The sequence below is a fragment of the Colletotrichum abscissum genome, assembly GCF_030869225.1.
Source record: "Colletotrichum abscissum strain IMI 504890 chromosome Unknown Scaffold_51.1, whole genome shotgun sequence".
Taxonomy (NCBI): domain Eukaryota; kingdom Fungi; phylum Ascomycota; class Sordariomycetes; order Glomerellales; family Glomerellaceae; genus Colletotrichum; species Colletotrichum abscissum.
This window is the reverse complement of record NW_026850443.1, coordinates 1-19,492: the sequence shown is the minus strand read 5'-3', so window position 1 is coordinate 19,492 and position 19,492 is coordinate 1. Positions and strand designations below refer to the sequence as shown.

Here is a 19,492-nt window from a genome sequence, read left to right as displayed (position 1 = left end):
AAGAGTCCGCTAGCGTCTTCAGGAGAGTGTCAAGAAGCGCAGCGGCTCTATATGCGGAGACTTGTGATTCTTCAAGCGGACAATGCCTGCCGAGAAGCGCGAGAAGCCATTTGCCAATACGTCATGGAAACGCTCCGAAGAATTGCAGCTCGCACGGATGTATGGTAAATTTGGAAGGCAATTCGCAAAGTTTGGTGAACCGAAATCGCGCGGTAACCGTGTTCTCCATGAACAACGTTGAGGGTTCCCCAAACTGTGGTGATATTGACTAATGTTTTCCAGGGACCAAACACCAGCGGATGCCATGAAATCGCCGGATTCGGTGATGATCGACCACTTCAACGACCACATTGTTTTGTTGTCCATTGGTGTTGTCTAAAGTGAGACAGCAGGCAGTGTTGACCTGGCTAAGCCGGCGTGCCTGGTGAGTTGTGTCGATCGCTCGATCGAATTCTGGAGGGGAAGCGGCAATTGCGACTTTTCGATATGCCCACGTCTATTGCCTTTGCCGTGTGCGAAGGCCACTACGCGGCAAGACACAGATGTGTATGCTTTTGGATTGCCTCTTCTTTGTCGACGAGGGCGCGGGGGCGTCAAGCATTGGCTAAGGGCCCCAGGCCGTTGAGAATGGGATAGCAGAGACAGTTTCTTTATGCTCTGAGGCTTCTCTGTCTCGCGTTACACCGGAGGTTGTGATCCGCGATCTCGATGACGAGAGTTGCCAACCCTATGTATGGATGGCTGACGACTCGGTTGAAAGTTTCCCATCAACCCACACTTGTCGAAGACACCATCAACAAGTCCAACTAGACGGGAGGGCGTGGGAAGGCATGGCCTCATGGTGCCTACCCTCGTGGTTCTGAAAGAACATGCGACAGGTGAGACTCGTGGCGTCCCAACGAGGCATCCCACACGGGGCGTATTCCTCGTAAGTACTCATATGCTTCGTATGCAGATATCCGTATGGTGAAATGCTAATCCATCTTGAATGGAGATCTCCACAAGAGACAAGTGCCATGTGCCGGATGGGGAATGGAGCTCAGAAAGGAGCTTGTCCGGCTAAGCTCGAAAATGCCCAGATCAGGGTAGCAAACAGAGACACTACCTCCCATGCTTTGTGATGTTGATATTGTCAACTGATAGGATTTGCAGAATTGGTCGCACTAGGTATAGTCTGTATGGGTAATTGAGGTAGTAAGCTGCGAGAGAGCCCGGAGTCAGGGCCGAAGAGGAGACGGAAGCCGGCGAGGTGACACATTGCGGTCAAATGAAGTTGAAATTTGGTTACCTACGGCACCTTGCCTTAGGTAAAGTAAACTGGAACGGAACAAGGTTAACTGCGAGTTGGCCCGTGAGGCCAAGGGTTTGTGCAGTTTGTGCAGTGCAATGGCAGGCAGGGATCGCCATCAAGATCCAAGATCGTCCCTTCCTTCCTTGTCCTGCTCAGATGGATGAGCCAAGGTGAGCAGGTGCAGATGCAGGCGAGATCTGGACCACCTCACCTCAGGTACCTACCTTAGAAAAGGAAGTCAGAGCTCGGTGAAGAAACGGAACGCCTTGACGCCACGTAAAGTACCTAGGGACCTATCCCAACAGCCACCAACGAGGCAGTTCCTGCCCGAGGGAATGGAACGGAACCTGGATGGCAATCTCGGCACAGGTAGCAGGTAGCAGGTACCTACACAAAAGTCTAGACAGAAGGAAGGCAGGTATTCGTAGCGGGGGAAAGTGGCTCGCTGCCTTAGATAAGCGCCAATTTCCCCAGTTCCTGCCCCCGTCTGTGTTGCAGAAGGCGGAAGCCACCTGTGGAGGACGGGGCGCAAGTCCGGTGCTTCTAGCGGGATCCACCGCCACCACTCCGCCCTTTCCTCCTGCTCCGGGAGCGAATGACGTCCCGGCTTCCACCAAGCTTTCTCGGTCAACGACTCCTCACCTCCCACACCTCCTTACCAATCATCAACAACACCATCTCGACTTTGCTTCACCACCAACCACTCGACACCCTCTTACACACCCTCCGGCTTTTCCAGCTTCCCCCAAAAACGCCACCGCTCTTTCCTCGCCTCGCCCGCTGCTTCTTCGCCAAACACTTTCTTTTTGTCCCGTGTCTCATGTGTTCCAGCAAGCTCCAGCTTCAATCTTTCTAGGTTCGGTTATCTTATGGGCTAGGATGCTATGGTCTGGAAGCTCGCTCGCTCAAGGGACAGTCTTCCGAAAACGCAAAAGCTCGAACCATGGCAGCCACCAGCAGAACTGCCTGACGAACCACCACGTGTATCTGATGTGGTACAATAACGTCTCCGGCATGTTCAGCAGTTTTCCTGGCAATCAACATCCAGTCAAAAACATCTGGCTACTTTTCGTTCCATTATCGACAGGTGGAGCACGAAGTAAGCTTGGAGAAAGTCGCCTAGTCATCTGCCATGCTTGCCTGGCCCGACGAGCTGGAGACTCTTTCGGGCTACTGGGATAACTATCCTATTCGCGCCCTTGAGATGCTTCATTGTGGATTGTTTCTTTCCGCTCTCGCTCTTAGGCAAATCATGGTTCAGGAACCCAAAGGCTGTGGCAGAACCTTGCCCTGGATGGCGTGATAGCTGATGGCCGCTTCGAATCAATATGCAAGGCTCGGCACTCGAAGCGGGCAGACCGACTGGATACACATCCAGGCCAAAGGTTCAAGGAAACTTTACGCACCCTTCGTAAAGGTTGCGAACCCGAAGGCTGAAGGTTCTGGACCCTTTATGCGCCTCCACACGCAGCATCAAGCGGCTAATGTGAGCTTTCGCCTCTCGAAACATCTTTCTGTTGGCCCATCATGAGGCTGCAGATGCGGAGCTGAAATCTGCCAGAACGTGCGCCGGCCGAGCCTACTGCACTCTCGGCCCACGATTCGTGTCACCGACTTGAAGAATACCCCAGGCTTCCATGCCGAACTTCAGCCGCACCGCGATCTCACGGATGTTGTTCGTGTCTCGGAGAATACACATCGTACATGAGTCCCAAAGCTCGCATCTCTCGTGATCCCCGCTTGGTATCAATGCGTTCGTCAGAGCCCTTACTTAAGTCGTAAGGCAGCTGGTCGGGGTCTACTCCGTCTGCCCGCGATGGCTCAGCTACCACTTTGCGATCCAGCTTAAGCGGGATGTAACGGACCATCTGGCGATCACTCACGACCTGCCAGATCCTTGGACTTTGACGGACTAGGGATCCCTGAAGGTAGGGCTCGCCATCGCAGAGATACCGACTGTTTGGTTCTCACACGGGTGTGATATCGTCGTCTTGGAGTGGCAACAAGATTGGCGCCCATTGCCTTGCAGACTATTGACTGCTAAGTGGTTCCAGACAGCCTAAACCCCATATTAGCGCGCCATTCTTCAACAACTTGGAGTTGGCAGCCAGTTGTGTTATCTCTGACAAGAGAGTGACAACCAAGTGACCTGCAATGTTCAACGACACGTACCTAAAAGTATGGAGCTGACGCCCAGCCTCATAAGCTCCTCCACGTGGACCTGCGACACTGGCACCAAGCTCTAGAAGAAACACTTTTCTTGTTCCCAGAGAAGATCAAGGGCCCAAACAACAAGAAAAACAAAACCTGACTCGCCCGCTAGGCTTGGATGTTTTTTTTTTTTCTGCGCTTGGGCATGTACAGCGTCCCGACTTGGGACTAGCCTTCTCGAACAACAGCACGCCAGATCGCACGCAAAGCTCTGTTCGCAATGCAGACGATGGATGCCCTACTGCAGGGCCCTGGACTGGGCGTAGCGTCAAGACCCTCGGTCTAGAGTCTTACGAGATCATCTGTCACGGGTTGTGAAAGAGTACGGTTGCGGACGAGTCAAGAATGTCTGTGAAGAGTCACGAACCATACATGTCGATTGCATCTCGATTTTGGAGTACGGTATACGGAATACAGTCCACCGCGGGGGTATAATTCAGCGCTTCCTCTATCCATAAACTATATGTAATGCTCTCTCCGTATCGGAGAGTGTGTTTGCTGCAGTGACCCAGACACTTATCCTTGCTTGAGATCCTGCAACGCCATAGCGGCGTCTGCATCCTTGTTGGATTTTCTTTCGGCCTTGGTGGGCTTGAAACCATGGCTTTGAGGAGGGGTCCATTCCGGGGCCTGGATGAGTCGTAACAAGAGGGGATCTGACAGAAAGAAAGGGTTCGCCATGCGTCTGTCGACCCGGGTCTGCGTGTTGGACGAGATGGCTGACAGGGGACCTGCAGGGGAGCTAAGAGGCTCCAATGGTTGAGGCTTCGACGGCGTGGCGGCGGGCGCCTTGGTTGTCTGAAGTGGTGGCAACCTGAGCGAGTCCATGGATGGACGCTGGATGTCGGAGAGAATCTTGGGCGACACAATGACTGGCCTCTCTTTGGCGTGCGGTGCCTTAATCTTTCGTGGAGTCGGTTGTGGGAGGGCTTTGGCAGCGACTGGCCGTGGCATACCGGGCACGAAAATCTCCTCGCCATCAATCGTCTTTCGCTTCCGCATTCGAGGATTGAGTTTGACAGCGGCAAAGATTGAGCTTTCCGCTGCGTCCGACATGGCCACTTGCGCACCGGCACCCTCGTTTCGAGCCACCTCTATCTGGCCAGTCTCCTGCCCAACCTGTGCCATCATTGGTCTTAGCTCGAGGCTCTTTTCTGTTTGGTCTGAAAGAACAGGAGCCGGTCGTGACAGAGCAGCCGGTGCTGACTTTCTCGATCTCCTCATCTTTGGCTTTTCGACACGTAAGGCCGTAGGGGATGTTGATGTCGTCGGAGTCATGCTGCCGACGATGCGGCGAAGTTCAGCCATCACCTTCCATGTTACCCAAGCAGCGCTCGTTCTGTCATCACGGACTGCCATTGGCCTCTGGGGTGTAGATTTGGGAGGAGCAGCAACCTCCAGCGGCATCGTGAGAAGCTCGGTCTTCACTACCTTGTCAAGCTTCGGAGCTTTACAAGCCTTCTCTGGCCTCGCTGTCGTCACTGATCGAGAGTCGTGCGACAACTCTGCCGGCAAACCTGGGGCTGAATCGGTAGACGATTTCGCTTGTGGCTTTGCTGATGGTTTCGCAGCATCCACCTTCGGCTTCTCTTCTGTAGAGCTCTGACGTTTCTTCGTCTTTTCACTGCTCTCCTTCTTTTTCTTTGGTAATTTGGTGCCGGGCGGCAGCCAAAGCAAGGGCACTCTCTCCTTCAGGTTGGCAACCCATGCATCGCAGTCCCACTGTACCCAGTAGTCGATGATATCCCCCCACGAACTCTCCGGAGGCTTCGTAAAGTTGACAAAGACGACTTTGCCGCCCCTGCTGTGAATGGTCTTGGCGAACTCCCTGACAAGGATCTTCAGGCCATGGACTTTCAGTGACGTGCCGAGAATGAGAAGCAGGTCCGGGGACAATCCCAAGTCATGGGTGACGATTGGTGAAATGAGGTGGGCGTTCGGGTGCTCTTCGCCGTAGAGAACGATATCTGGTCTCAGCTTGCCCACGCCTAACGCTCTCTTGCCCCTCTCTTGCCGTGCTGCCGTTGCTCCGGCACAATACGGGCATTCAGGCTGTCGCCCAGAGAGTGTCTCGTGTGATCTGTCGGCTTCATCCCAGTCGCAAATCTTGCCGCAGAGAAAACACCGAAGAGACTCTAGTGACCCGTGCAAGAAAACGCATTCCACGCCATTGGACTTCTTGTCAGCCTGTTGCTGGACCTGTGGCTCGGCCGACGGAGTCACTTCAGCCGAATCCGCGACTCCGACCCCATCGGGCACTTTTGGTTCCTCCAAATCTTTCGAATCACTCGTTTCTGATGTTGCGGAGATAGACTCTGCGGAGCCTCCCGTTGCCGCCGTAGCCAAGACAGCCCCGACAGATTTCCTCGAGAAGCGACCCCGATGCCCCGGTCCGTCCTGGAGCGAGGTGGAAAGCCCAACCTTCTCCTCAATCTGGTCGATGTTTTGCGTATAGCATCGGACCAATTTCCCCCGATTGCGTAAATGGCCAATAAAGTGATGAGATTCCGTTGGCACGACGTCTTTCACCTTCTCTCGAAGCGTCGTAGCGAACGTGTAAAATACTGATGTCCTCAAGGGATCCGCCCATATAGAGGCATCAAATAGATCCCTGCCTTTGATGTTGGGCAAAGTCGACTTGCTAGGCTGTGAGGACGGAAGCGTTTCATCGGTCTCAGAAGATGCGGTGCTGCTAGCCGCACTCGATGTCTGCCGACTAGTTGACGATGAAGGCTCTTCAAAGGGGTCGAACAAAACTGGCGGAGGCGACGACAATGGCGAGGAACTGAAACCCATTGGTTGCTGTCGTAGAGTTGATCGTGTGAAGCGGCTCGCGTCTCTTAAGAAACTAGGCGTTTGCGGAAATGCACTAGGTGGCGATGACAGAGGCGAGGAGCTAAAGAAGAACCTCGAGGTTTTTGGCGTAACGTGAATCGTATTCCTCTCCTCCAGCTGCTCGCTATCCTTGGAGAACGTCGCCCTCGGCAGAGTCGGAATTGAAGTCGAACTGACGGCTTCGATGCTCCCCGAACCCTGCACGGAGGCAATGGTAGAAGTCAACAGAGACCTCTTGCGCATCTCAGCAGAGCTCGCCTGATAAGCGTTGGCTCGCTGGGCACACGGGCTTGCAGATCGTCCCCTCCTCCGAAGATAGCTGCGGGCAGCTCTGTCGCTGGGCTTTTGGTGTGCTTCCACCGAGCCTAGGTGTCTGCTGGCGGCCAGGTCTTTCCTAGGGCTTTCGTCTGGGGGCGAAGACTGAGCTCTTGCGCTCTTTCTTGAAGATCCGCTTAAGGTAGACCTGCCACCCGAAACGGGTGCATCATCGGTACTAGTACTCCTAGCATCGACGGTTGATTCCCTCGACCTCGCCCTAGTGATGGGCCCAGTAAACCTCGCCGTATTTGAGTCGGAGCCCTGCGAAGCGGATGCATGATTGCTTCCCTGAACTTGGGTTGCGTTTTGCGAGTCGTCGCTTAGGCAAATGCCGGAATCCTCGAACGAAAGTCTCCTCCGTTTCGCAGGCGGTTCCCGTTCCTCGCGACCGGCATCAGCTGGTCCAAAACTCCTCGGCTCGACCACGTCCACACGATTCGCGGCATCGAACTGGGCTTGAATCAGGGAGTAAAGCCCATTTTCGCTTCGGAAGTCCTAAGCATTACTTATTAGCATGGGTTGAGGAGCCATTCCGGCGTGGGTTCTTACAGGAATGCCCGAATTGGTACTGATGCCTGCGCCAGTAATGACCACAACCTTTCGTGCTTTGAAAAGAGAGTCGGCGATCCCTTGCAGAAGAACATCCTCTGTCGGGGTGACCTGGGTGGTAGGCATACTGAAGGCGTCCTAGAGTTGGCACATTGGACTTTCTGGAGTGGAGTTCGACACTGCTATTATGATGCTGATGGCCGAGGCGCGTCTGACAATAATGCGACTCGGGCGCCAGACTCCGCCAACATATATTCGGCGCGAGAGATAGAACGACTTGAATTTCGGATACCGGCTGTAGAGATTCGCTTGCTGTGAAGTCCAGATGTCTAGCGCCTCAGACGTATAGTGGCGTCTGGACCTACAAGCCCTTGCTTAACTCGGCTCAGCTGAGGAGGGCAGAGCTACCAGTCGATTGGACTTCTCAAGAGTTCGTCGGGAGAGACACAAATGCTATATCTTCTCCAGCTTCCGGACTTTGAACGTGGTGGACAGCTGTGCAGTCTTCTTTGGGATCGTAGTCTCTGGCGACGCGGTGATGGAAGGGGTTGGTAGCGGTGCAGACGCGGTGGGCCGGAGGTGCCAGACCAGGGTTCGCGGTACCGGGACCTGCTCGTCGAGTCTCGATGTCGGCGGCGTAGGTCGAAGAATGGAGTTGCCGTGTTCACTGTAGCCTCCAAATGTCCAATTGGCAGAACCGCGTCGAGTCGCGAACTCGAGAAAAACGTGACTTCGAGGTTGTGGCGAGGCGACTGTCGAGGCCCAAGCTTGACATGAACAGACGCGTCTCAGAAGGTGCTCGGGAAGACCAAAGCTCGAAAGCTTAACCGCCAAGCTATAGATGCTGTCGACTGTTCACGTTTTTGAGCGCAATGCAGACGGAGATTGTTGCGGTCTAAAGAAATCGCCGGGTGGTCAATAGGGAGGAGCAATTGAGGAGTTTGACCACACGAAGGCGTGTTCAAGGTTCCCTGGTGAAGTCAGATGTTGTTTGTGAACCGCGACCGCCCCGAAGAATAAGACCCCAGCCAGCAAAGACGCCAACAGCTTAGCGTTAGCGGCCCAGATCGCTAACCTCACCTTAGTGAGATCACCGAGATCCACTACCTACTGGGCGATAAAGATAAGGATAGCGTTATCGATAAGAGTCTTCATCGGATAAGAAACCTGGGCACTTGGGAATTGTGCACTTCCCTCAGCCCACGCACTCAATGACACTTACTCTCTTTCAGGTATTATTTACCAAGCTTCAATGAGTTTGCTAGTATCTGTCCAAATGGCTATCTATGTCTGAGATTGACAGAAGAAGGAGACGTTGGGGCGAGAGGGGAAAGCAGTATAGCAGGCTGCGACGTACCAAACCTCAAGCTTGAGGTACCCAGAGCGAGTCAAAAACGCTGAGTTGCAGATCAACATCGCCATCAATTGTAGGTGCTATCGCTCTTGCCTTAGTTTTCCATCCCGAAGCCAAATCAGAGAAAGGGTAACGCCTCTGCTCTACAACGCTTGGTTCAACGGCTGAACGTGGTCGATGTTGACATGAGTCCATGCCCTTGCCCATGCGCCGGGGTGTCAACACATTTGTCACCTGTCTACCGTCACTGCTGGAAACCTTGTTGACTCTCAGTCCTCTTTTACCGCTCAACTCTGGCGATGCTCTCATGAGGCTCGACGAGCACTTTGATCTAGGCCAAAGACATTTTTCAGAGATTACAGAGTTTACGGAAGCCAGGCTCCCGATAATGTTGCATTGATGGCTGTCCATCCATGGGAAGTCTCTCTCATACGGGACCATCTCCACCGCAATCGCTAGACGACGATGAGCTTCACTAGCTATGCTATCTGCGGATCATCCATCACAACCGATCAGCCGTCTCGGGGTGGCATGATCGACATGATACCCAGATTCACGTTCTTCTAGAAGCAAAAAGTTGAGCGATGCGGGGAAATGACATCTCACCGGCAATGTGCTTAAGCCGTTGGATTGAGCGTCATGTAAATACATGAGACGAAGCCGGCAGGAGCACGGTACGCACTATCAACACACGCGCATTATGAACAAGGTACACAGTCAATTGCGCAAGGATCCCGCTCTCATCTCATATTGCCGACAGCTGCCGGCTTCATCCATCTGATATTTCCGCTCCGTGAATATCACGAGACGTTGAGGGAGATGCCAGCGTTGTATGTATCGTCACTGAGACGGCTCCGTTTGATCTCCATCACCCCGGCGCGCACCCTTGCGATAGTCCTGACAGGCGCCTTCACATCCGCCCATTGAGCCTCAGCCAACTGCCATTCACGTCAACCTAACCTTAATACTAGAAACTCCGCCCGTGTCCTCCCCGATCACACCGGCCTGAGAGAGAAACCTTCCTCAGTCTGGACCTTCTTTTAGTTGCCGTGTCTTGTTTGAAATCAGAACGGGACCTGGATGAGGGTCTGACAGGCCTCAGCTCGCTTGATGTCGAATCCAAAGACACGACGAACACGTTCCAAACTCTTGGCACGAGCGCATGAATCGCCGGCGATCGGTGTATCTCATGGTCCCTCCGGGCCGGAGACACTAGCCAGCAAGTGAGTGGTTGAATAACTTACTTAAAGGCTGTCCTCGTGCCGCTCTGAATTTTGCACGTCGCGATCTCATGGTGTTATTCTTAATTGCTCAATGTCAGCTCGTTTCTTTCCATTGTAAATCTATCGGTTCACTCTTTCGATCTAGGCTGGTCCAACGTCACTTCTCCATCATGCAGTACTACAAGTCATTCACTCTTCTCTCGTTTGCCTCAGTGGCAGTGGCTCAGCAATGTACTCTGCAATTTGACGGCAGAGTTGCAACCGGAACCGAGTCAGAAGCGTTCGATGCTGAGAACAATCTCTTCAGTCCTCAGAATGTCTTTGGAGCTGGCTTGAGCTTCAGTAAAGTGTTGCAATTGCCTAATGAAGCCAGCTCGCCATTCGACGGCAACGACAACGTTCCCCTTGAAGTCACAATCAGGTCAGCTTCAGCCCCAGCGGATCATCATAGGTATGTTCAGCTAACGGCTATACTAGCGATCAGTCAATCTTCAACAAGCAGACAGCTTTCCGTCGCGCTGAGCTCATCCCATCATCCAACACGGGAACGGATGAGTCGACGACTGGCATCAAGACGTTGCATTTCAGTCTCTCGAAAGATGTCCAGCGTCCCCTTAATCTCTCGCACGAGTATCAGCTAGCTTTCCTGGAGAGTAATGATTTCAGCACAAATCAAGTTGTGCTCAAGACCGGCACCATCCTCGGCGGCGACGCAACGGTCGACCCAGATACACTGCAACTCTTTGGCAATGTCAACACCAAGCCGGCACCTACTGTTCTATTCAGCACTCCCTTCGCGGAGAACACCATTCATAACTTTGCTGTGACCATGGATTTCACCGCAAAGTGAGTCCTTTCTGAGCCTGAAGTGCGTTATAGGATACTAACACTTCGTTCAGCACGGTCCAGGTATTCTACTCGACCGATAACAACGACTTGGAGGCACAGGGGGAACCCCAGATCAACGATATCAAGGGTCAAGGTCAATACCACTTTGGTATTTTGAAGAAGCCCGTCGGAGGTCAGGGCGATATCACCAAGAATGGTTTTCAGCCGGACGGCATCGATGAGGGCATTGTCTACAGCGGCATCTTCCAGGAGGACAGCACCAACGGCTGCATCAGCCTGGCTCCTTAAGCTGTCTTCATTGAGCATGGCCAACTTTGTAGGGCCTTGGAGGACGCCTCAGATCCTACTATGATATATTGGAAGCTTTGTGGTGCAAAGATTTTGACAAAGTGCGCACATAGTGGTACAATGAATTGGTGCAACTATCCTGGGGTCCGTCTTACTATAACCTGGGATGGCACGTCAGTGGATAGCAGGAAGCAGACTATGATTTCTTACGAAGATACTTTTACATCATGCATGAAAGTGGGCTACGATGAGAGATTTGATTTAGTAGAAATAATCGATTAGACTGGAGCAATGTTGATTAAGCCTCTTTACTGAACAATACTTGGCAGGATTTGCTCCTGCCCAAAAGACCTAAGTTCATTAAGCGTGATCAAAGTTCTCATTCGACTATGCCTCCTGATGGCTCACCGTAGCAGCCAGTTTCTCATGACGGTTGGCGACCTCTTCCAGCTGCGGGCGTAGAGAGTCAGCCGCCTCTTGCGAAAAGTGACGAGCGCCAACACGGTGCTCAAAGAGCAAGTCAATCTCCGAGTATGTAAGACCAAAGGGCTCCGGAAGACGGAAAAAGGTCCACGTAAGGAAAAGCACAGTGATGCCGGCCCAGAAGAAGCCGCCTCTGGCTCCCCAGTTCCAGTCATTCTTGCCCACAATCTTTGGCTGCAGCGCGTTGACGATGAAGCCTCCGCAATTGTAAAAGGCGCGAGAAAGGGCGACTGTCTTGACACGAAGACGGGTAGATGGCATCTCCGCGACCAAGGTATAGCATGAGGGACCGACGCTGAGCTGGAAGGAGAAGAGCATCACGATGATGAGGGCTCCCACGGCCCATGACCGCGCTGGTAACCCAGCAGCGTCCTGCGGAATACCGATGCCACCGATGACGACAAGAATCACAAACATGGCCGATAGACCAGCCAGGTACAGAGTGCGACGGCCGATGTGAGTCATGATGTACCAGGCAATGATACAACCAATGAGACCGATGCAGTTCTGCACCAAACTCATCGTGAACCCATTCTCGGAACTGAGGCCGGCGTTGATCATGAACTGCGTGCCGTAGCCCATGAACGGCACGCCGCAGAAGGACTGCGTCAGCCATACCATGCACGCAATTTCGGTGCGGCGAAGGTCGACACCGCGGAAGCAGTCCCAGTAGTGAGCGCCCGAACTGACCTCGATCTCAAACTGGTTCGTCACACGCATCATCTCGATGTGGGCGTCGAGGTCAAAGTCAATGTCCCTCTTTGGAGAGGTAAGCTTGCGGACTGCTTCGCGCGCGTCCTCGAGGCGGTTTTGGCGGACAAGCCACCATGGGCTTTCGGGGGCGAAGAGCGTGCCGATGATGATGGGTACGGGCCAGACCCATTGGATCGCAAATGCTGCGATGAGTTCGAGTCAATGATTTCTCATAACGGTAAGGTCAATTGGGTTGTCTTACGAATGCGGTATCCCCATTGATTGTCGATTTGCAAAAGCCCTCGAAGCATGCCACTGCTGATCAGCTGGCCGATGACCCAGCACATGTTTCTAGAGGTCTTTGTTAGCAATGCTGACAGACTCCGTGGGAAGAGGGTTCCATCAAACATACACCCAAGACGTCATGTATCCTGCCATTAAAGTTAATAGGTGAGTATAGCCAGATGTGCTCAGACAGACAACTAACCTCTAAGTGACATGGGGCAGATATCAGCCGCGTAGGTAACGGCGAGGGTTTGGAAGATACCCCAGGGGATGCCCTGAATCAAGGCTCCGGCCAAGAACATTGGGAGACCGTTGGAGAAGAAGGGGATGAACACGGCCCCGATCATGGCAACCATGGCGACAATCATGGTTTTCTTGTAGCCAATCCACTCGGTGATGATGCCATTGAGGATGAGACCAAGGATTGAGCCCGCCTGGGTGCCGTTGTTGATGATGGTTTGCCAGCGAGCCGAGACTAGAGGGTCGCCATTGGCATCGACTTGGTCGCCGTACCGTTTCATAAAAGCCGGAAAGGCGTAAAAGTTACTCATGAGGTTGGTATCATAGCCCTTGAAGAAGTCAGTCGCGCTCTTGCTTTGAACTACTCCAAGATTCTCATACCTCCATGATAATGGCTAGAGAGATGATGAAGGAAAAGAGAATCGCTTTCGGCCAGAAGCGAAACGAGTCCCTCACGCTCATCTGGCGCTCGTTCTGCATGGCCGTGATGGCCTCACCAGGGTTGTTGTCATTATGGTGGCTGACGGTTGGCACCGCTTCGGCGCCCACAGTCTTTGTCTGAGCCATGCTGAAGACTCTTGCAAGAGAGCACCTGAAGCCTAGGCGACTACGAATGAGGTTATTCACAGAACCATCCACAACATGGGAACACAGGGTCGCATTTATAGAAAGTGAAGGCGGGGAAGCCGTTTGCAACCTACCATTACCACGGGACGACTTGAGGGACTTGGCGACTCTGAGAGTGCCAAACTCTGAAAGACCAATCCCAACATCAGATTAATCCGACCACTTTCACTTTAATGCCGAGGCAATGCGGAGAACCCCATGAAGATGAAGGGGACAACATTGGCAATCAGACGTTTCGAGGAACCAACGTGCCAACGTCGTACAACAAGTTCAAAGTCTGCGGTATCATATGAGGGTCCCATGGGGAATTCTCTGGGGTTGGGAGCAACGGGTCGGTCGAGACTTTTGGGGAAGCAAAGCGATGCGATCATTCGTCCAACGGCTTGTGGGTGTCACCGATCAGATGTCCAGGGCAAGGTTTGAGCGACTTTTCCGCACGTTTCCCGCCGCCTTTTCCCGATCCGTGGTAGACCGCCCGGCAGGGGAGGGGGGTTCTTGAGTCTCTTGAGTCCCGGTCGAACCAACTCGGCCGGGTAACCACCGCGTGGTGGGATACACCCCTAGTCATCTTTGGAAGAAATCGGAATTCCTGACGGAGTATTGCGCTTCTTGCAGTTGCTGCTTGCAATCGCCCCCTCTTCTTTGCTTCCTTTTCTTGCTGCGGACAAGACCACGACATATACGCAACCAAAGGGCGGTGTTCAGTCCGAGGGGATTCCCAGCCCCGCTGGCATGCGGAAACCCTCGGCTTGTGCTGCGTGCCGGTAACATACTCGTCCCATTTTGGACCTTTCATGCCACTTTCATGCCGTCTTGTGATCTGACGAGAAATATCCTAGGGCCCGCAGGCGTAAGTGTCAAACTCGCGAGGGCCTCATTGACTGCGTTTACTGCGACGAGAGGGGCATCAAATGCGATCAAAGACCGCCCGAGGGAGGCTACTATGAGCAACGAGAGAATCAGCGTAAAGAACGCCTGGTAGAAGAGCGGAACCTATCCGTACATCAGCAAAGTAGTCACAGCGCAGCAGCCGAAAGTGCATCGTCTGCATCTCAAAGTGGTGGCTGGTGCACCCGTTGCGAGACCACTTCACATGCCGCCGCCGCACTGCCCAGTCTGCCGGTCCGGCTGGACCTCGTCAGACTCTACTTTGACTACATCCATGACCAGTTCCATTCCCTCTTCCATCGGCCGAGTTTCATTGAGGATGCACTCGGCGACCGAGTGCACCACAGCATCCTTTTTGGTATCTGCGCGCTATCTGCGAGGTGCGTCTTTTCGTATGCTGCCAGGCAGGACAAGTGGATCCGATGAGATGGGATAAACCACAACTCTAATGATACCGTAGATTCTCAACCGACCCGGAGTTTGCAGATGTTGACCCTCGAGACAGAAGCCATGCTTACATACGAGCTGCCGAGGCACTTCTAAACCTACGTGATGTATCTCTCCCAACGATACAACTCTGCGTGTTGATAGGGGCAGCATTGACTGCCAATGGCGATGGAGAATCAGAAAACATCTACTACGGCGTCGCATGCCGCATGGCGCAGCTGCTGGACCTGCCAGGAAGACCGGCTACCAGTCTCTTGGAACGAGAGATCAACATACGGGGTATGATTGAGCCTCCATTTCCCATTGTTTACCCGTTGGCCACGTTCATCTGTAACTGTGTTATGCAAGGCACGAACTCAAAGCTGACAGGTCGGTTCCCAGTCTGGTGGTCGCTCTGCATGATCGACGTGTGGTCCTCCACTGCGGTGAAGTTACCCAAGCTGCTCCCGGCGAGATCCGATATCCCCTTGCCGATGGACGATCTACCGTTTCTCTCGTTGAGCCGCAGCGGATCCGGAGTAACGGGTACGGCATCGGCCGCTCAAAGCTCTCAACTCCTCTCGCAGATGGTGAGACTCAACAGGATCCTGTTGGATGTCAACGACTTTAACCAGCGTTGCGTTGCGGATAATCCTACCTGGGATGTCCTCGAGGAGGGCGTTGAGTCTCTAAGCATAAGAATGGAAGACTGGCTCGCCGCACTCCCGACGAATATGCGTGATACCCCGGAAAACTTTGCCTGGTTTGCGGCCCGGGGCCAGGGCCGGACATTTGCGGCCGTTTACCTAGGCTACTACCACTTTGGCCAGCTCTTGTATTACCAGTTTCTCTACGGCGCGGCGACGACGACAGCCATCAACCCCACTGCCTCAGCCTCTGTCGCAAGGAGGGACTCGTACGCGAAGCGCTGCAAGGAACACGCGGCTCGGTTATGTGACATGGTCTACCGCGCCCAGACAACAGCCGGGTCGGACGTGCGGTACACGATGACGGCGCATGTACTCGTCATTGCGTCGACGGTACAGATTCACACACTCTTGTTCAGTGGTGACGAAGCGGATATCAGTGTGGCTCGGAGGCGCCTGGAGAGAAATTTCGAGTTGCTGATGCAGCTACGGTGTTACTGGCCTACTACTGACCGGGCCATCAGCCGTCTAAGAGCATTCCATCAGACCGCACGTACGAGCATCGACACGAGTTTCGTTCTGGACCGTTGGATGTTGAGGTTCCTGGTTGAGTTCGCGGAGCCAATGGAAGAAAAGGAACGCGGAGACGGGGAGACGATGGAGTCATTGTGGATGGACGGGCCCCCGGTGAGGGGAGCCGGACCTGTGTAGCGTAGCTGGGGAACCGCTTCCGGACTCTTGGCCCGGTGATGGAGACAATTATGTCAGTGCAGTGGACTTGAATAGTATGTTTGCTGCAACATGTGACAGGCAAAGCAACTCGCGAAGCGGCTCATCTTCGTGACAGGGGTAAGTCGCGATGTTCTGACTCCGAGAAATACACCGTTCAACCAACACATCTTCTGCCCAATAGCGGGGTACGTCTTGGCCTCCGATGATGTCTCCTCTCCGGCCGGTGATTTTCGTCCCATCGGCGTCCAGGCCGGTTGGCTGACGGGTGCGCCTGCATGACTCGGGAGGGTCGTTGCTGCAACACTGCGGAGAAGAGGCGGGAAACTCGACGACTTTTCCGCCCCTTGTTCGTCTTGGCTTGACCTCACCGTCTGATGTCGACCCCTCTAAGCCCCTCACTTTGGCAGCGGGAACGGGCATCATGTAAGTCGGAGAGCGACGCATGGGAACGAACGTGCGATGGCCACGATGGCGGGGTTGAATGGATCTACGATGCCACTTTTCTCCATGCTATGATCTGTATAAGAAGGTGCCGACATTGAGTTCTCGTCGCTCCTATCAAAGTCTTGAGAGTGAGGTAGAGACGGTTTTCGGTTCTGCCGTCCGAACTTTGAATACAAGATGTCATATAAATCGCTCAGTCTTGCGGCCGCGATCGCAACCGCTGGACGAGTTGCCGCTCTCAGCAATGGACTGGCCGATACACCTCCGATGGGCTGGGTAAGTTACAAGAACCTGCTCGGAAGTGTTGACTTCAGCTTACAGTCATCAGAACAACTGGAATGCCTTCGCATGCGACGTCTCTGAAGACCTCCTCCTGGGCACATCAGAGCGTGTCGTCAGTCTGGGCCTCCGTGATCTGGGCTACAATCACGTAGTACTGGATGACTGCTGGCAAGATGAGAATGGTCGCGATGCCAAGGGAAAGCTCCAGCCAAATCTCGCAAAGTTTCCTAACGGGCTGAAATACGTCTCAGACCATCTTCACAGCCAGGGACTCAAATATGGCATGTACTCGAGTGCTGGCGAGATGACTTGTGCCAGATTTGGTGAGTATCTCATTTTCACTTCTATCACGATGGTGCCTTGATGAACAATACTGACGCAGGGCAGCGGGCTCTCTCGATCATGAACACGACGATGCTCAGAGCTTCGCGTCATGGGGCGTCGACTTTCTCAAATACGACAATTGCTACCATATGGGCCGCATGGGAACACCGCAAATCTCCTTCAACAGGTTCAAAGTCATGGCTGATGCCCTCAACGCAACGGGCCGCCCCATCGCCCTAAGTCTCTGCAACTGGGGCGAAGACTACGTTCACACAGTTCGCTACCATCACATGTCTATGACTTCTGTATTTGTTTTACTAACACTCTAGCAGTGGGGAATGTCCATCTCAAACGCATGGCGCATGTCAGGCGACATCTACGACGCCTTCACCCGTCCCGACGACCTCTGCAGTTGCAACCAGGCCTCGGACCCCTTCTGCGTCGCGCCAGGAACCCACTGCTCCGTCCTCTTCATCATTAACCGCGTCGCCACCTTCGCCGACCGCGGCATCCCCGGCGGCTGGAACGACCTCGACATGCTCGAGGTCGGCCAGGGCGGCATGACGGACGAGGAGTACAAGGCGCATTTCGCCCTCTGGGCCGCCCTCAAGTCGCCGCTGATGCTCGGCAACGATCTGCGGGATATGCCCGCCGAGGCGCTAAGTATTGTCAACAACCCGGCCATCATCGCCATCAGTCAGGATCCTCACGGCCGCAGCGCGTTGAGGGTGAGGAGGGATGTCGGAGGGGATCTGGTTCCGGACGAGTTTGGCGTTGCCGAAGCACAGGTCTGGAGTGGGCGGTTGGAGAACGGAGACCAGGTCGTCATCTTGCTCAACGCCGCCGGCGCGGATATTGAAATGAAGTCCTCGCTCGCGGAGATCTTCGTGGCAGATGGGCCTGGTGGCTCGGCGCCGCAGGTCAAGTCTAAATGGGCTGTTCACGATCTCTGGGCCGATAGGATGCCTACGGAGACGGCAGAGTCGTTATTCGCAGCCGAGAGCCACGACGCGCGGGCCAAGATTCTACGGGATGCCGAATGGTATAATGCTACCGAGACGCCTTATGCCCTCGGTCTGGAGAAGGAGGACCCGAGGCTGTTTGGCCAAAAGATTGGCGAAGTCGAGGCCAGAGGTGTGTTGAAGGCTTCGGTGCCCAGCCATGCGGCCAAGGTATTCCGTTTACGGAGAATCGCGCAACCTGGAGATGGCTTCAAGGCTAAGAGTCATGACCGTACGCAAAGAGCTGTGAAGGACGAACTTTGAAGTGACTTGGAACCTTCAACGTGGAAGCTGAGGAAAACTTGGATGATTGGAAACGGTAGCGATCGCTCTATTATGATCATCGAGGTGGAGATGGATCAAGATTTGAGATGAACATCAATCCTGTGCAATATAATTGCGTTTATCGAGGGATAAGAGTATTTCAAACGAGAAGAGGAAATTAGAAAGCGGATTCTGATAAACCTAGAAGGTCATTTAACGTCATCTTTATTCCTCAAAACTCCCTGGCAGGTGACATCGTCGAATCTCAAAAGCCAACATATCTTTCAGTAATGAGTGAAATCAAGTAAAAAATCTATGAACTACTTGGAATTTCACTTCAAGGTCAGGAGAAAATTGCAAATAGGGGCCACGAGGTGATTGTTCCCTCGACGAAGTAAGTAAGCAACGTCTTCATCTACTACGCGATGCAAGGCAACACCAAATCCCTTTGGATATTCACGGCGATTTCAACATCAAGCCTAGCTCTTCCCTTATCAGACGACAATGACCTCAAAAATCAACAGACACCAACCAAGAGAAACGTCCACAGATATTGCCTTGATTCAACTTCCGCCACAGACGCAGTCGTATCGGGCTCGGACCGGCACATACGGACTCACCCAAGCCTCCAGGCGTCGCCGCTGCGAGACAACATCTACGACATACTCCAGGAGCCCAAAGCTAAAGCCCAACAAACAACACCCTTTCCAAGACAACCTGACTATCCAGCAGAGACCACAGAAGCCCCGCGTAGGGAGCCAATATCACTCCGATCATGTCCGGGGCCTCTGTTGACCCCCTCTTCACCTGACTCTGAGCTACGCTTTCCAAACTCACCTGTAACCCTGCGACCCGATTCACCGTGGTGAACAATGCCATTATCAAGAAAGGCAAGGCAAGAATAGGCGAAGTGCGCGTCGATATGATCCGGGGTGCAATGGACATGGTACTCTACGGAGACTCCAAGGAAGCTATTCCCTCTCTCGCTTTCTTTCTTGCGTCTTCCTTGGACCCAATTTGACGGAACTGCCTACATGTATTGTGGGACGAGCATGATCCGAGCCCCTGATCCGCCGAGCATCCGGACTCGCCTATTCAAGCATGTCGTGTCTCGATCCCGAAGCGCCCCCGGACAAAAGTCGTCACGTCGTCCCTCCTCCAGGGGCCTCCAGAGAAAGAGGAGAGAGCTCCGTTGTCAGAGGATGAAAGGTCGGCCGAGGTGAGCGGTAAATCCCCCC

The 19,492-nt window shown here is 53.6% G+C and overlaps 6 protein-coding genes across 6 annotated transcripts; 4 read left to right on the top strand and 2 right to left on the bottom strand.

Annotated features, from left to right (window-relative positions):
* Positions 1-4,018: 4,018 nt before the first annotated feature.
* CABS01_14105 (Hst3 protein) lies at positions 4,019-7,330 on the bottom strand (the record flags this gene model as incomplete). The annotated part of the gene is made up of 2 exons (XM_060547445.1): positions 4,019-7,150; positions 7,205-7,330. The coding sequence occupies 2 exons, from the start codon at positions 7,328-7,330 to the stop codon at positions 4,019-4,021; spliced, it is 3,258 nt and encodes a 1,085-aa protein (XP_060393562.1).
* Positions 7,331-9,951: 2,621 nt separating this feature from the next.
* Positions 9,952-10,918, top strand: CABS01_14104 (uncharacterized protein; the record flags this gene model as incomplete). Its single annotated transcript, XM_060547444.1, has 3 exons — positions 9,952-10,202; positions 10,259-10,627; positions 10,681-10,918. The coding sequence occupies 3 exons, from the start codon at positions 9,952-9,954 to the stop codon at positions 10,916-10,918; spliced, it is 858 nt and encodes a 285-aa protein (XP_060393561.1).
* A 387-nt stretch (positions 10,919-11,305) lies between these two features.
* Positions 11,306-13,186, bottom strand: CABS01_14103 (sugar porter family MFS transporter; the record flags this gene model as incomplete). Its single annotated transcript, XM_060547443.1, has 5 exons — positions 11,306-12,297; positions 12,357-12,445; positions 12,507-12,525; positions 12,582-12,948; positions 13,001-13,186. The coding sequence occupies 5 exons, from the start codon at positions 13,184-13,186 to the stop codon at positions 11,306-11,308; spliced, it is 1,653 nt and encodes a 550-aa protein (XP_060393560.1).
* Positions 13,187-13,978: 792 nt separating this feature from the next.
* CABS01_14102 (ZnF3) lies at positions 13,979-15,918 on the top strand (the record flags this gene model as incomplete). The annotated part of the gene is made up of 3 exons (XM_060547442.1): positions 13,979-14,010; positions 14,086-14,514; positions 14,595-15,918. The coding sequence occupies 3 exons, from the start codon at positions 13,979-13,981 to the stop codon at positions 15,916-15,918; spliced, it is 1,785 nt and encodes a 594-aa protein (XP_060393559.1).
* A 642-nt stretch (positions 15,919-16,560) lies between these two features.
* Positions 16,561-18,254, top strand: CABS01_14101 (melibiase; the record flags this gene model as incomplete). The annotated part of the gene is made up of 4 exons (XM_060547441.1): positions 16,561-16,659; positions 16,712-16,988; positions 17,053-17,264; positions 17,322-18,254. 4 exons carry the CDS (start codon positions 16,561-16,563, stop codon positions 18,252-18,254), a joined length of 1,521 nt encoding a protein of 506 aa, XP_060393558.1.
* Positions 18,255-18,679: 425 nt separating this feature from the next.
* Positions 18,680-19,123, top strand: CABS01_14100 (uncharacterized protein; the record flags this gene model as incomplete). The annotated part of the gene is made up of 1 exon (XM_060547440.1): positions 18,680-19,123. The coding sequence occupies one exon, from the start codon at positions 18,680-18,682 to the stop codon at positions 19,121-19,123; it is 444 nt and encodes a 147-aa protein (XP_060393557.1).
* Between the last annotated feature and the right edge of the window lie 369 nt (positions 19,124-19,492).